Source organism: Cyprinodon variegatus, unplaced genomic scaffold, assembly GCF_000732505.1.
Source record: "Cyprinodon variegatus isolate N-32 unplaced genomic scaffold, C_variegatus-1.0 Scaffold96, whole genome shotgun sequence".
Taxonomy (NCBI): domain Eukaryota; kingdom Metazoa; phylum Chordata; class Actinopteri; order Cyprinodontiformes; family Cyprinodontidae; genus Cyprinodon; species Cyprinodon variegatus.
The window spans coordinates 867,202-884,319 of NW_015150549.1; the positions used below are offsets into that span (position 1 = coordinate 867,202).

Here is a 17,118-nt window from a genome sequence, read left to right on the forward strand (position 1 = left end):
ATTTACATGGCACATTTCCAAGAACTCTAGCTGAAGTTTTGTTCTTTCAAGCAAAATAGCTAGGTATTAGAAGACAAGCACCACAGTGAAAACAAAATAAGACCCAACACAAAAAAAAACAATAAATGTCTTACAAAAGCTGTTATAGTAAACTAACTAAATAGCCAGATGGATGAAAGACATACCAAAGACCTATAGTTGCCCAGAGATGGGCAACTATAGTACTTGAGGGCCAATATCTTGCACCTTTAAGATTCATCCTTGGTACAACAGACCTAATTCAAATGGCTGAATCATTTTATAATTTTATTACTTGATCATGGAGTGTTGGACCAGTGACTCTAGAAGCTACAGGTTACTGGCCCTATGAGCTATAATTGCCAAGCCATGATCTAAGGACAGTACTTAACTTAAAATGCTATGCTTAATAATATGTAATAATCTTGCTCACCTGCAAGATACTATCGACCCATGCTTGGAATGCTCACAATTATTATGTTTTTTGGGGTTTAGCTCCCCTTTAAAAAATGGCAAATTGCATTCAATATTCCTAAAAAAAAATAAAAAATAAAAATATTGGCTACTAAACTATCTTTATCTGGACTTTTATTAAATGTCCATACTGTCATAAGATTTTCAAACAGCCATCATATTATTTCACTTTTCTCAGACAACTACTTAGAATGCTCAGTTCAAAGAAAATGATTTCTCTAACAATTTACATACAGTATGCTTCCACAATGCACTTAGCATTTTATGCATGCATTAAGAAAGTATTAGCTTTGCAGCTGTGAGTCTGCATCAACGGAACTGATTTTATAGATATGATTTCCTGTGGACCACCTGTGGCTTCTGCTTTTTGTATTTTTGTCACAGCTCTGGAAACAGCAAGTGAACACCAGAAGTAAATTAGGTAAACCATCCATCATGTCTACTGTACCACTTCTGTATGTGATACGACCCACATTCAGCCTCACTGACTTATCTCATTATTAAACTGACTCAGGAAATGTCTTTGTATATGAAGATCACTAAGTGCAGCAGTTAAGATTTGTATCTTTTTGTTCCAGTAGAATTATGATGGATAGCTGAATAAACATTTAAAATTTTGAGTTATTATAGCTCGCATTTTTGGTTCTGAGAACTGTGGTCAGATTCAGTTTTAGAATTCGTCATGGAAGGAAACAACATAAACAATAACAACAACAAAAAAACATCTTTACTATCTTTGGATGACATCAATTATTTTTAGGGGTAGGACACCCCATAATTGCAGTCTATTTTTGTCTCACCATCTCATTTATGACAGAGTTACTATGGTGATGACCTACCCTAAAGCTTTTTACCAGATCATTATTTTCTCACTAGGCTTGGTGATGCAAACTGCTTTGTATCCCATTGCTCTGTGCTGCTAAACCAGCCTAATCAAACGCTTGGCTAAGAATTTAGTCTCCCCAGGCACTAACACACTTCCATTACAGTTGTATTAGCTGTACTCCTAATAGACTTTTTGGAAACAAACAACACCTGTTCAGTATTCCAGCTTCTAATTCAGAATTTCTTCAAATGTTGACAGGTAAGATGTAAGCAATTGTTTTTATTCCTGAACAAAAGGTGGATAAATAATATATTAGAGTTTATACTTTTTTCACATTTACAGTCAAATCAAATAGCCTCTTTGTTTAAGCCAACACTTGCTAGGTAAAACTGAGTTAGTCTAAAATAAAACACTGTTATGTCTATTTTAACTCCATCATAGAAAATTAAGACATACAACTATAGCCGTACCTTTCAGATTCAGATTGGTATTGTAAAAGTGGAACTTGTTCTGTGTCTAAAAAAATATCGCCTCTTTAGATACTGCTGACTGCGCTCATAAACTTAACCTAGTTTCCCGGATTTCATGGCTAACAAACTTAGTTTTCAATTACATTTGCTTTGTAAAAAGGACCTCTGTAGGAATGTCAGAAATCCGTCTGACATAGGTGAATATCAGAACATACTCTATCTGCCTGCATCTTAAATATAAGCAAGCTGACAGAAAAAACTTCTGTTTAAAGTTTATTTAACCCACTGGTTAATAATACAAGGTTCAGTTATTCTCATGCCTAATATTGTCATTTGTTCCCTGTTTGAGCTGTGTCACTTGATCAAACCTTTTCTAAAAGGTTTGGTTTAAATCATTTTAGGTTCTAACAAAACTTAGAGAAGGAGGAAGAATGTTCCTGAGTCTAAGAACTGCGGCTGAAAAAGTTCAGTCTCCCATCATGAGCAAGTCCTGGGAACATCTTAGAGCACATGCCAAGGAGACCATAGGTTGATTTTATCTTTTCTCAATTAGCAAATTGACAGCTGAATTTTGATCAAGTTTAAGATGACAAAGGAGAGACTTGTCAATCCTACAATCAATGGAGTTTCTGAGTCGTAAAGTAATAAAATTTATACACTGCAAAAACGATCTAGAAATAAGTCAAAATGTCTTACATTAAGTGTATTTATCCTTGTTTTGAGTAGGTTGATAAGATGATTTGCCAATGGAATGAGAATTTTTACTCTTAAAATAAGGTAATTAGATAATATACACTTGAAATGAGACAATGAAATCGTTTTTTTCTTATTTTAAATGTAAATTGTCTCGTTCCATTGGCAAAGTGTCTCACTTACCTCCTCAATTCAAGAAAAAACACACTTATTTTAAGGAAAAAATGACTTATCTAGATATTGATTTTTCCCAGTGAAAGTTAAGAAAAAAACTATATGACTTTAGAATGAAGTTAACAGTGGGTCCATGTTTTAAATCTGACAAACAAGCCACATGTTTAAAAGAGCTATATATCTGTTTCAGGGCTGAAGTGTTAAATAACTGGCATGAAGAATTATAATAATGATAACAACTTTACAAAATATGTTAGTAGGAAAAAAAATAACACATTTTCCATTGATTATTGTTGGCTTAAAAACATTTTTTTTTTTTTTACTTTTTATTAAGTTATAAAAGTTAAGTACTACCCTTTAGGCTAAACATTTGATAAAAAGGTTGAATTCAACCCAGGACTGCCTACCGCAAGGAAACAATGCTAAACCTGAACCACAATATATCCTAAAATCTTTTATTCCTATTTTATTGTTTGATTGACTCAAACATGAATTAGAACGTCTCCCCCATAGTTTAATACATGTCCACTGGACTAATAATAACCTCTCATTTGACACTGCAAGAGGAGGTTAAAGATGATGTTAAAAAACTCACCAAGTTTCAGCTTTTAATTAAGTGCCAGACTTGATTATGAGATAATGATATTTGCTTTGTGCACATGTTGCTTTGCACAATGAGGTCAGCCTCATTATGTTAGGACTTCAGACTGAGAGCCTGAGGGAGCCTTCATCTCTTTTTCTATGGCAATATCAGTAAATTGAGTAGATGATGTAATTATTCTTCTCACCAGTCAGGTGATGAGAGGAGCTGAGAAAAAATTTCACAGAAAACCACACTGGCACAGATACAGTATGTAAAGGCATATTGTGTGGCTCCAGGGTCTCTCCTAAAGTAACTCATTTTTTACAAAATGGAATTAGGGCATGTTACTATACTCACTTTCATAAAGATATGTTTACACAAGCATGACCACATCATTTGAAACACACACCGATTAACATGTCCTGCATTCTGGAGCATCACATTTTTTAACACCTTGTTTCACAAACTAACACAAAGACCAGACGGGCACTCACAGTGTGAAATTCTCTTCAGGGTAGCAACGGTTCCTGAGCAGCCCCGCCCACAGCTGTACTCCAATGATGCCAAATATGAAGAAAACAAAAAAGCAGAGGAGGAGCACATTGCCAAGCATGGGCAGAGTGTCGAGCAGCAGGTTCACCAGGATACGCATACCTGTAGAGGGATACAGACAGAAACTCTTATGAAAAAAACTGTTTCAACATGCTAAAAGCAGTTTTCTCAACAGGCAAATGAACCTGTAAAAAAAGTGCTCAAAGTTGGTAAATGTATCTAAATTTGTAAGAATGTTTAAGTAGTGATAAACAAAACTTTTTCCCTTCCTGAAAAAAAAAAAAAAAAACTAACAGAGCGGCCTTTTTATGAAACTTTACTGCATTATATCAGAGGTGTATGTGAGACCTTTGAGAAAATTGATGCCATCACACAGATAGAACATTTTGTGGACATTTTAAAACAACATATCAATTGTCAGGAAGTTCAGAGGCCTGTTCCACAAAGCAAGCACAACCAATCAGGGAATATTCCCAGCATATCCAGTTTAACCATTTCACAATAATTGCAAAAGCGGCTTATCAACTCACTAACTAAAACCAGCAATAACGGGTCATGAATCAGTGAACATGTACGTATAAACGGGGAGGTCTAAGGTAGCACACCAATCACAATCCTGAACACAAAACGGACAACGCTGTACAGAAACACAAAGAAGAGAAAAAAAGTCTCAGTGAAAAGTAAATTATTGTGGTGGCATCAAAGAGAAGCCAAAAGGCATTACAAAGGATTGCTGACTTAAAGTAAATGTGCAAGTTACAGATCAGTGTCATTTAACATAGCCATGCATACCAAAGACTGTACTGCTTCCTCGGGAGTGAACAGGACTTGGGAACAGAGAAAAATAACATAAAACACAAAAACATAATTTCATCTTAATTCCATCTAGTTGGACCTCTTAATGATATAACGTATGGCTACAATAAAGCTGGAAGATGATACCACAGTTGTATCTTAATTATACCAGAAGTGTTTATACTGAGTGAAATCCAGCTTTTTAAGATATGTCAGAACTCAGCAGGGACAAATGACAAAATCTACTCTTTTTCTTTTAAAAAGTGTAACCCCTTAAACACCATGCAGCCCTAAATGTACAGAAATACCTTAACGTCTTTCTTACTATAGTAAAACGTCTTGTGACGACTAGAATTTTTGTTTTTCACTCTACAGACTTTCAAGTCTACCTGACAGAAAGGAATGATCAATATTACATTTGACATGAACAATACAGTTTTTTCCTAGTGTTTTTTTTTTTTTTCTTAACTTGGCAGGGTACATAAAGCTATAATGAAGCAATAATGGGTAATGGCTATGCGTAATATCACATAGCTATGCATACAGTTACTCTTTGATACAGTGTGGTTCCAGGATTTGACATATATATACCAGTGAAAAATTGTGTTGTTCGTATGTACAGTACAGTACAGTAGCAGCCACTCAAAATGGCCCTTCCCAGTCAAACACCAACCGAATGGCAGCCACTGCAGTGACTCCCTCTTTCTCCTATGCATGAATGTTTTTTAACTCTGACTCTACTCTTTTACTAAATAACAGGGTCTGACCAAGGGATGACACCTCTCTTTAGATCTTAATGTCCACATATCATGACAGAAAGAGTATTTTAGTACAAATATTAATGTTTAAAAGGGAATTGTAGGGGACCAGCCAATGACCCATCAAGGAAAATGGGGAAATTTTGAATGGCTACTAGTTTAACTATCATCATGATCCAAAGGATTAAATCAGTCCTGGAAGATACGTTACCGTCTCAATGTTTTTCAAACAATTTGCCCTCTGAATGAAATTACCTGAACAGCTGAATGGCTGCTGGGTAGAACTTTTTATAGCAGGCATCCCCAACCTCGGTCCTCAAGGCCCGCTGTCCTGCAGGTTTTAGAGGTTTCCTTGCTCCAGCACAGCTGATTTTAATTGAAAGCTGATTAACAGGCTTTTGGTCTACTGCAATCATTATAATCAGCTGTGCTAAAGCAGGGAAACCTCTAAAACCTGCAGGACAGCAGGCCTCGAGGACCGAGGTTGGGGATGCCTGTTTTATAGGATCCAGATCAATCCTGAAAGCCAGACTGACCTGGAGCAGGTTTGCCGTTTAGAGCAATTTACCATGGTACCATGGTAATATAAGGCTCTTCAGTTTCTTTGAGGTCTTGGTTGTCTCCATTTCTCTCCTGGGTATGTGATTTAAGTGTTAAGTGCAATTTTAGTTTATTATATGATTTTATAATGTTTAGTTCATTCTAGAACATTAACATTTCTTTGTTTATCTTTTTCTCTGTACAGCTTCAGTGCTAATTATTCTCTCTTCCTTAGCTCTGGCCTTAACTCTATTCCATTGGTTCTTTATACTGACTCTGCATGACCAATCAACTTTTAGAAAAGTGAGGCTCACATCCAATTTGATTTACCATGGTTTCATGTGCCAAGAAGAATAGTAGAAAAACAAATTAATGAATTTAAATTTGGCAAAGATATTGCCCTGACCCTCAATTTACACTGGATTTAGGTCTGGTCTAGTCTGTTTAACTGCAAACTCTGCAGGAAATACCCATCAAATTTGACACTGCTTCTGTGCAGCAGGAAAAGTCTTTATTTTCTTCTTCTTTACTTTTTTTTTTATTAAAAAATATCATAACATTAAAAGTTGGCTCTTTTTTTGGAAAAATGTTTTTTTTATAATAAATCTAACATTATGATAGCAACATATAGGTATTATAGCTGGGTATCATTTGCCTTTATGTAATTATGTAGACCTTTGTTTGTTGTCATTTGATTACAAAATCCCAATAAACTTAACTGTGAAATTTGTTTTTACCCTGTTTTATTGACAGAATAATTTAATCAAAAAAAATATTTTCAAACAAAAAAAATTTAACTGCAACAAATGATTTGTTTTAAAAAGCCAGTTTTGTTTGCAAAACATTTTTTAAAGTTGAAAACAATATTCATTTACCTATTTTCTAAAACTACTTTAGAAAACTGTTTTTGATAGCATTTCTAAATGTTCAAAGTGATTCAACTCTGTAAATTAACTTGCCCTCTCCTGATATGTCCCTTGGCACAATAAATAATTGAGCTGCCATCTGTGGCTACAGTCACCACTAACCAATGAGGGGAATGTCTCACATTACTGCCACTTAGGCCCCGGCCAGGATTTTCCTGTTCTTTACATTAAAAATGCATTGAGTTCAACAAAAAAGGGGGCGTCAAAACCAAAACTTAAAGCGATTCGTCATCAAAGGGTTCTGAGATGTGCAAACCAAACTTTTTGTCATGTAAAAAAAAACATTTTTTCACATTTTGTAAGAAAAAATGAGGATGCAGTTTGGAAATCCCTTAGGTCAAAGGCAGTAAATTTAAGCCTAATACTTTGACAGAGTGTTTGTCAGAAAATATATTGCACATTCTGAAATTTTGTTTGAGAAAGAACAAAAAGAAGTATCCTTTTTTGAAGTTTGTTTAACGCTGCTTTAAACACAACAATATCACACTTATCAAATCTTAATTTCTATTCTTAATCATTTTACAAACAATAAAGAAAAAAAACTAGTACTAGTACTTACTAGTACAAGTAAGTACTAGAAGAACAGAGGAGAAAATAGTGATTAGAGAAGCTTGTAAAAGATTTTCTTATATCTTCAAATTGTATTTTGGGATTTACTGTGAAGTATCTGAAATTGTTCCATCTTCCGGGTATAATAGTATTTATTTGCAGCGTTGGGATATAAAACAATAATTAAGTAGTTCTCCCTCTGCATTAGGATGCCACAACACGATAGAAGCGAATGTTAAATGATTAGAGAAAGAAATTGAGACAACTAAATTAAAGATGAGATTCATAGGAATAAAAATAAGAAACTGACTGAGTGCGAATATGCGGAGGACTGTTACCGTGGTTGCTAATATAGTATCTCCCATGCGTATTGAGAGTAATGCAGGGCTTCTAAGCTGTGGCCGTTGGGAGCCAGACATGGATAACTTCCATTAGTGCAATTAATTGACTCACACCACACAGGTCCCCCACTGAGAATCCGGATAAAATCAGTCAGTCATTTTGTGCTAACAGATGTTTGTGTATAGAAGCGCGGCAGAGTATTTGTTACCTTGTGGGGACACCGTAAAGCCAATTTCCGCAGAATCTGCAGAACCTGAATTATGTTTGGACTGAGCTGTGTAGTTTTCTGATTTCCTTCCCCCATTTTATATGATAAAGATATCCCCAACATAGAGATGTACCCCTCACTTTTAAGAAAATTAAGCCTTCACTGAAGAAATGTTACTTTGATCTAAATGGTTCAATAAATTATACGTATATATAATGTCTTTGTCTCATCTAAAATTAATGAGAAAATTGTTTATGATCAAGTGTGATAGTGTTAATAAGTTTCAGTTAGGTTTTAGAGCTGATCAGAGCTCTGAATTAGCACTTGTGAAAGTCATCAATCATATGATCATGGCCTCTAATAATGGAGCTGAGACTAAACTTCTCCTATTCGACCTCAGGGCTGATAGTGTATATATCTGGTATGATCCCTTAATGGATCCCAATGAATCTAAACTGTTCCAGCAGTCATGCCTTTAAGAAATACTGAAAAAAACTGGATGACTGTATATTTTCTGCTTTTTAAAGGCACACAAAACAGAATCTATCATCTTTGGATCTCTGTATTAGAAAGATGATGTTTAATTTAAAAGGCTCCTCTATTTAGGCTTCTCTCTTTAAGACTAGGCCTAAAACGATAAAACTTATAGGTAGAGTGACTTAGGTTATCATGAGCTACTGTAATGTTGCCAAAGGATGCTGGAGGATGTGAAGACCACTTTTCCTCAATCTGGTGTATTGTATTTCTATATTCTAGTTTTGCATTTTTTTTAACCTTTAACTTTATGATGTTTTTGCTTTTGAATTTTTTTCCTCTTCATTTGGCCTGGCACTCTGCTTAGCTCTGACACTGTTGCTGTCAATAACTTCATGTAATACACAATACAGTCGGGACTGTTTTTGGGTGTTTAGTCACGTTGCTCTAATAGGGAGTGCTACTGGAACAGCTTTTACTGAGACTAACTGTAGGTGCTCCCTTTCATCCTTTTTCTCTTTCGTCTTTATTACAAAAAGCCACATATCAAGTTATTCTACCATGATCTTCCTCTAACAGAAAGTATTCCTGTCTATTATGTGTATTTCTATGAGTGCATCTTTGTTCCTTTTGTATTTCTGTCTTCTCAAAACCAGACTGAGCCTGCTTTTTACCGTTTCTTCCTATTAAAAGGGAGTTTTCCTCTCCCTTGTACCTACAGTACATGCATGTGTATGAGGGGTTGCTGCGAAGTGGAGGACACACTGCAAGCAGCTGTCATCACATGTTCCTAGAGGAGAATTCTGCTAAATAAATTACTTGATGGAATCAACTGGGTCGCCTTAGATAGAAAGGTTTTAACCAGTATGACTGTATAATTTGATTGAATGGACTATGAAAAGTGCCGTGAGGAAAGATGTTGTGATTTTTTTCTGGTACCAAAAAAAACTAAGTAAGTTACTACAACATGTAATTTCCCTTTGGAATTAATAAAGTATTTTTGAGTTGAACTCAACTAAGTTGGGTTGAATTGTTGGCCCTTCTGAGTAAACAAACAAGCAACAAGGCGCCCTACTTTTTGCTTATCCTCATGGGATTGGAGTTGATGATGCCACTGTACACCTGCCTCAAAAAATCAACTATCATTCAGAGGAGGCAGAGAGCACGGAGACGATCAGGTTCTTTGATTTCTTCAGCACCTTTGACATAATTTGGTCTGACTTACTTTGTCACTAACTTCAGGAGACTTAGGAGATCTCAACAATTGCATGGATCTAGAAATACTTGACAAATGGTACATAGTTTGTGACACTGAAGGGGGGTAATCAGCAGCACCAAAAGGAATTGTCCTCTAGCCATTCTTTGTTACGCTGTACTCCTCAGACATCCAGTAAAACACTGATCCCTAATGCCTGCAGAAATAATCAACTGACACTATTACTGTGGCGTATAGTATAGTTGCATAAGTAGCTACTATAAGTACAGGGACCTGATGGACTGCTTTGTGGCAAGATGTGAAAACAATCATCTAACATGGAATAAGAATAAAGCAGGGATAAATACTGTAGCAACAAGTCACTTACTATTAGCTTTATGGGGAATGATGTGGGCAAACAAAAATAACTCAGTATTGACATAGAAAAAAATAAAGGATTGGGAATGCAGCTGTGAAGCCTTCAACTAAAGGGGATGAAGCAGTTTGTGCTTCTTGAGGAAGCTTTGGTCCCCAAGTGTTTTTCAGCAAAATGCTTAAAATCTTTGGTTAGTCTGTTATGGAAAGTGTGATCTCATCTGTTATTATCTGGCAACAGCAGCATCAGAACAACTGATTAATTAAGCTCAATAAACTAATACAGAGGAAAAACTTCTCTGGGTACCACTTGAGATGACTGTAGAAATAAAAAACTTTTCATAGAATGAAGATTACCAGTTATACTGTAGATCGCCCAGAGAATTCTCCATTGGTTGGACAGCTGAACATTAACAGAGTCTCTTTAGTCAAAGGCTACACCAGATCTGCTGAAGAACGAACCACTGCATGATATCCTCCCTGCATGCAGTGATCAGAATCGAACAAAGAAATTAAATATAACAAGGTACTTTTAAGTAAATTAAACTGATGTCTTTATCTGTTCAAAGCAGACTTATGAACTATATGGAAGAACTCCAGCTATTGATTCTTCAGAAGGCATTTTGACTTGTCAGAGTGATAATGGCTAAAATCCACTCAGCAACTTCATTATCTAACCAAGGGCACAGTTTCCGGTAGGCTTTTGTACTTCTACTTTGAGAAACTCTTGTCTCTCCGATAAATATTATTTTTTTACTACAAGTATGGTTTAATTATTAATGAATTTATGACAAAGAAATAGATAAATAATACCAAAGAATAATCTATGTGACAATTACTTATTTAAAAAAATTGAAATGTAATGCATTACTTTTTGCTCTTGAGCCCATCTCTTAGGTATGACATTAGGTAGGTGTGATAGTGCAATCTGAGAAACCGTTTGGGAATATATTCTCAAAATTCTGATTTGTTTGAAATATTAAAACTAAAATAGGGGAAAAGAAAAAATACATCAAACACAAGTTTATTATTTTCCAGCTCTGAATAGTTAAATCCCTGGGATTGTTTTATATTTATTTCTGCTCTGTGGTGAAGGTAAATCTGTAAACAATAGATGAGAAAAAAATCATCCTAACTCTATGCATTCAAACAAACAGATAACAGTCCAACAGATTATATTGTACGATGGGTGTCATTTGGTTGATGAGAGACAGACTGGTTTGTGAATAAATATCTAACTTACTTATTCAGAAAGCATTTATTAGATTTACAATTACATGTGTAATACCTACATTAAATTAGAATTTGTGAAACTGGAACTGGGAAATTCCCGAGGGAAAGCAGAACCAAATACAGCACCTTTAATTCTGCTGAGATTTAATTCTCATTTAAAGTGAGAGAAAAAATAATCTCATGAAAAAAGGATCATCTCAAGAGACACCAGCTTTTTAGTTTCATCTAAAATGTATGTAATTTGCTAATAGTAAAATAGAAATCCTCTTAGTTAACATGGAAGGCATTTAAAACCTAGTTTAATCTTGTACTTTCTTATTCTATTTTAAAAAAGAAACCAAAACAAATAAATAATAATAGATTCAATGTTAATCTAAACTTTTAAATTAATAGAACTTCTTAAATCTTAAACCTGGCCATCCTCAAAATCATGATCAAAAGGAGGAAAGCATTATTTTTGTATAATTTCTTTTCTCAGTAATTGATTTTATGAGTTTTGATTGCAAGGTGTTGTTAAGCTAAAGTGCTTTGATATCCTTGTTTTTTCTTTTTTTACTTAATATTTTAAAATAACTGCAAAAAATAAAAATTTATTTTAACCTAAAGATGGTTTATGCTACGTTCAGACTGCAAGTGCTGGAAGGAGCAACAAAAGCTTCTGCTGCTTCATTTTTTATGCTTGTTCACATTAAGGTCAGACGGTCATCAAGAGCATCTTTGACGCTCCTGAAGCGCTTTCAATAAAATGTGTTCAGATGCATCTGATGCTTCTGCTGCTCCTGTGTTCAATGGCAGAGTGGCTTTCTCTATATTTGCTGTGATCAGTTGGTAAAAAGTAGTTTTATTTTGTTTTTAAGTGAGAAAGTCCACCTGAAAATTTCATCTGTGCAGTCAGTTCATCAAGATTATGATCCTGCCTTCAAATATTATTTCATTTTTTCGCTGTAGGAGCCGCTCAGACCCCCATACACTGGCGTTGCTCTGTCCTTGGTAATCTCGTTCAACGGCAGCCTCTGGCACCGTCGCCTTTTTGCAGTTTATGTATATAAGGTGTTGTTTATGTACATAAACCAAACTGCAGGCACCAAAATAATCGAACATATTTTGCCGGCATGTTTCGATATTTTCAGTTAAAATAGGCGTTAATAAACTGTTTCAGAGGAGTGATCATAGCAATCTGCATCAGCAGTGCTGTGTCTGTCTCCCTGCCAGCTCCCAGATCAGCTTCTTCGATTGGTGGTTGTGGCGTTTCAAGCAGCTAAACATTCAATTTTTCCAACTCCAGCAGCTGCTGCTTTTGCAGCGCGTACCGTGCATCAGATGCTAAAACGCGCTGCTCCTTCTGCTCAAAAAGCACAGCAGGACCTTTTACTGCGCCTTGATTAGCGTCGACCATTGACTGTGCATGTACAGTAAACTAGCTGCTTCTGCTTCCTCTAGCACGGGTGGTCTGAACATAGCATTAGAATTTCAAAGTGTGCTTTGTCTCTATTGATTCAAGGTCACAAAGAAAAACTCTCAACATTTTAAATAAATTACAAAAATTACTCTGCATATAGGTTCGTTATGTTGAGTTACAATGTTGCCTTGTGACTACACATTGTAACACGACTGCTTACAAATCCCCTTGTAATAAAAACAGGTAATGTTGTTATCATGTAATATCTATCATCCATAATCACTTTATCATTCCTCTCATACCCTTTCTTTGTCCTCTTTGTCCCTTGCTTTCTTTATCTCTATTCAACAGATGACTCTATCCATTCCTTGCACTTCCTTGCTCCTATCTATCATTGTAATGGGCTGTTCACGAGGGTTCCCCTGCATCTCTCCTCTCATCATCTTCCCCAACCTTTCCTTCATCTTCACCTATCCTTCATGGAGCTTGATAATCCCATCTTCCCAACCCCATTTATCTTTCTTGCTGACTTGTCGTCACTCTCAACCTTCCAATTTTTCCTTTGTGCAAAGGTTTCAATAACCTGAATTCTGTGTTCTTATTGAAATAAGGCCAAAAGTAACCTCATACCTCTGATTAACAATAATTGCTTATTCACTTCTTGCATATATATATATATATATATATATATATATATATATATATATACACAGTATAGACTATGCCATTCTCTCATTCCTTTAATGTGAACATAAAACCTGTAATCTGGCCTAAAGCCAAGCCTATTTAAACATGTTTCCATCAAGACACGTAATGAGAAAACATAAATATCACATGAGTATATCAGGTTGTCATTATGCCCTCTCCTCTGTTGAACGCAGGCTTCTTGACTCCAGAATACATATTTCAAAGTGCAGGATCATTAGTGTAGTTTAAATTTTTTTTCTTCTTTCCATGGAACGAATTATTCTGAGAGGAATAAAGGGGCAACTGTATCTGTGTTGTGGGAAGGAGGAGAAGAGGAATGAAGCAAATCTCAAATGAGGAAGAAGTGTAATGCGTTACTATTAGAGAGCTTTTCTTGTGCAAGTGATCATGCATAACATTAGGTCGCAAGAGAGGTGACATGAAGAGCATAACACTGATCATCTCCTATTCAAACAAACATGGTTTAGGACACCAGATTAACATATTTCCCAAATGACTTTAAACATAGACAAAATGCAAGAAAATACTCAAGGGAAATATTCTGTAGGCCAGTCATAGGCCAAACATTAGAAATGGACGTCAGGTTTCTGTTTATTAATAATGTGCTGTATTTCCTGCATGAATGCAGTTTGTTTTAGTTACATTTGCAATTTTACTATTTATTTTAAGGAAGAGCTGGATAGTATAACAAGTATTCGACTGGTGGGCTAAAACACTTATGGGTTGTTGTTTTTAAACATTGTAAGCCAAAGGACCAAGTCTCATTAAAACATCTTCTGACTTTGGGCTGGCTTCACCATTGCATGCTTGATAATCATACAAATGTAATTGGCTTATAAACATAATTTCTAGTGAACCATTACCCTGTTAGGAGGGAAGTAACAATGTTATGCTAAATGTTGATATATGTTGATGAAAATAAGAAATTTCTTAATACAAAAAGATACATAGAATGTCATGAAAAGAAAACAATTTAGTAAAAGAAACTACTACTAAGTCACAAACAGCATGATTTGGAACACATACAAATACCAGTCTCTATTTCACTAAACTTACAGTCATCACTTATTTTTATGGAAGTAAAACATCAAAAAGCTTTATTTCTTCTGTAGATTTCTGAGCACAGGTTGGTGAACAGCAAGTAATTACAGGGGATGCAAAACATGAACTATAAGCACCAGTATATTCAACTTAGAGAGTTCTCATAGCCTCTTAGAATGATTGCCTGCTAAGCACAATTTAGTCACATTAACATAGAGAAAATACAGCAATCATAAAAAAAGAACTAAAGCAGACACACATAACAGCACCTGTGGAATTGAAATATCAACTTTTAAAAGAACCAAAGCACTTCTAATAATTGCATGATATTTTCTGTCAATGGTAATTTTTTATGGCTTTCAAACTTTAATTGCATTTTTAAGATGTGATTATTTCTCTGCAATAAGTGTTCTAAGACAGACTAAAACAGCTCTGTAACATAGAATCGTTAACAGTGACAAAGTTAGATGTGATCTCAAAGTTTAACAAGCTTTTTTCTCCTTGATTTAGTTTTATGCTTTGTGTAAAATCTCAGATTATAGTTCATAAACACAACATTCAATCATATAAAAAACTAAATTACAGTCAAGACAGCAATGCCTTTCAGGATGGGTTTTGTAGGATTCTCTCCAGCATTAGTAATGATGTAACACAATGTCAGTTGAGCCTGTTTTGCTTATATCAAACTCTTTAATCGCTGGTTTATAAAAAAGGAAACTGCCAAAAGACAATTTAAAAAACAAATTTTTAAGTGTGTAACATGTTTCAAAAGTTACCTTGCAGTATTTTTAACAACAATAGAACAAGTTACTATATTCTTCACTTATCAGAAACAATAGTTTGTCTAGAACATACATCTTTGTAGCTGTTGCTTGTTATGAGACTCAACAAACTTGGTCCTGATAACATAAAAGACAGGTTGAATTTTGTTAAATGAACTATTTATTTATATGGGATTTTTGTTCCATTTCTTGTTTATTAAAGAATCTTACCATTATGGTTAAAGAAAACAATGTCATTTGATTAACTGATTTCACTAACTATCTTAAATGTAGTTGGACAGAAGCCATAGATTATAATGTAATAATTTTCTTTAATAATGTATTTTCTAAATGCCTTTTTAGCATTTTAGTGACACATTTATTAATCTTATCATCTAAATAAAGAAGGTATCAATACTACTCTGCAGTATGAAATGTGCATTATAACATAAATAACATTTTCTTTAATTTTATGAACAAATGTAGTTCAAAATTTAACTTTTTTTCTCTTTTTTTGGAGGTACATTTTTAAAATACACTCCCTTTATTTTAGCCCTGTTTAGAATTTGAATCTGTTTGCCATTAACCACGAGGATAAGAAACCATTAAAAGACCACAAGAAATATAATTTGAGTAAACTTTCTAAAATAAAAATAAATATTAATAAAAGTATTATAATTAGTCATACAGAATTCTATGAGTGGTGCATTAAAAATACATTGTTGGTTTTAAAAGCAGCAAAAAGCTATATTTCCCAATTAGCTCTACAAACTTTCTTTTTAAAGATTTTGGGGCGGTTCCTCCTTTGTGCAACGGAGAAACAAAACGAACAAACAAATACCAAACAAAAAGTACAAAACAAACAAACTCCAAATGATCAAAATGGGAAGAGGCTATGATGAACATCACCAAATTCTTAGAATATTTTTGCTACATATAATCAAAAGTTGAGTCTGGAAGGATTATGTAACTTACTTGGCACCCTGTTAATCGCCTTGAGAGGCCGCAGCACCCTCACAGTTCTGATGGCTGTAAAGTTGATGTTCTGCAAATCCAGAGAGTATTCAACCATCCTGGAAAATATACACAACAAATGCCAGGGGAAATTAATTAATCAAATAAAATGCAAATAATTCCATCTCTACTTGTAGAATCAGATGATTTATAATTTTTATCAATCCATATTTGTTCCTGTTAAAACAGAAAGAGAAACACACAATCCCCACACAGCTGGGATCCTGCTGTGCTCAGTCAAATATGAATAATATGATTAAATATAAAGAATTTTCAATACAACAATTTCAAAGAAGTTTGGAAAAATATTTTCAGCACAATTACACGTGAAGGTGTATTTTTTACGAGCAATGTTAAGGCACACTGCAGGGTATGGGTGAGCTAAACATTTCTTTATCTGGACACAAGTGAAAGAAGGTGTCAAACCAAACTTGGGAAAGTTCAGTAAATCTCCTGCAGTCTTCTAAAGTGGCAATGCTGCCTTTAGCACATGGAGTGAAGCCTCAAAGTGTAGGATGTTGGTCTGAAGGCATCTATGAGCAAGAGAGCACTGAGATTGAATGTGTAACCATCTGAGATGAAAGCATAGTGTTACAAAGGGGCGCAAATTGGAGGTGGAGGAGTACTCTGGCATCAAGTAAAACTGGGAACAGCATGTGATAACAGAAAATGAGAGGGAAGGCAAATACAATGTATTTTACTAGTTGACCTATTTTTGTCAATTTATTAAAGTGGAAATATATGCCTGAGGTATAACAGAAAGTAAGACAGCTGAGGAGTAGGAAATAGGAGGCAGGGCTCTACAACAACAAAGACAAAAACAAAAGGTATAGGAGATGCAAAGGCATGAGACATGGGAGAGATCAAACACAAACCTGAAAAGGCAAGAGCACTTATTAATTGCAGTATAATGAAGGCAATAAAGTCAGATTGAGAGGGGGAGTCAGAGAAAGCCTGAGACTTTTATAAAGTGTTAGCAATCAGTAGACATATATATATATATATATATA

General features: G+C 34.9%; 1 protein-coding gene across 1 annotated transcript in view; it reads right to left on the bottom strand.

The window, feature by feature from the left end:
• Positions 1-17,118, bottom strand: part of cacna1i (calcium channel, voltage-dependent, T type, alpha 1I subunit) — a 223,517-nt gene that overhangs the window by 98,569 nt on the left and 107,830 nt on the right. Inside the window, exons 5-6 of the mRNA XM_015374068.1 lie at positions 16,070-16,167; positions 3,733-3,892 (exon numbers count right to left, since the gene is read on the bottom strand). Of these exons, the coding sequence (XP_015229554.1) occupies positions 3,733-3,892; positions 16,070-16,167 (258 nt within the window). The remainder of the gene's footprint in view (positions 1-3,732; positions 3,893-16,069; positions 16,168-17,118) is intronic.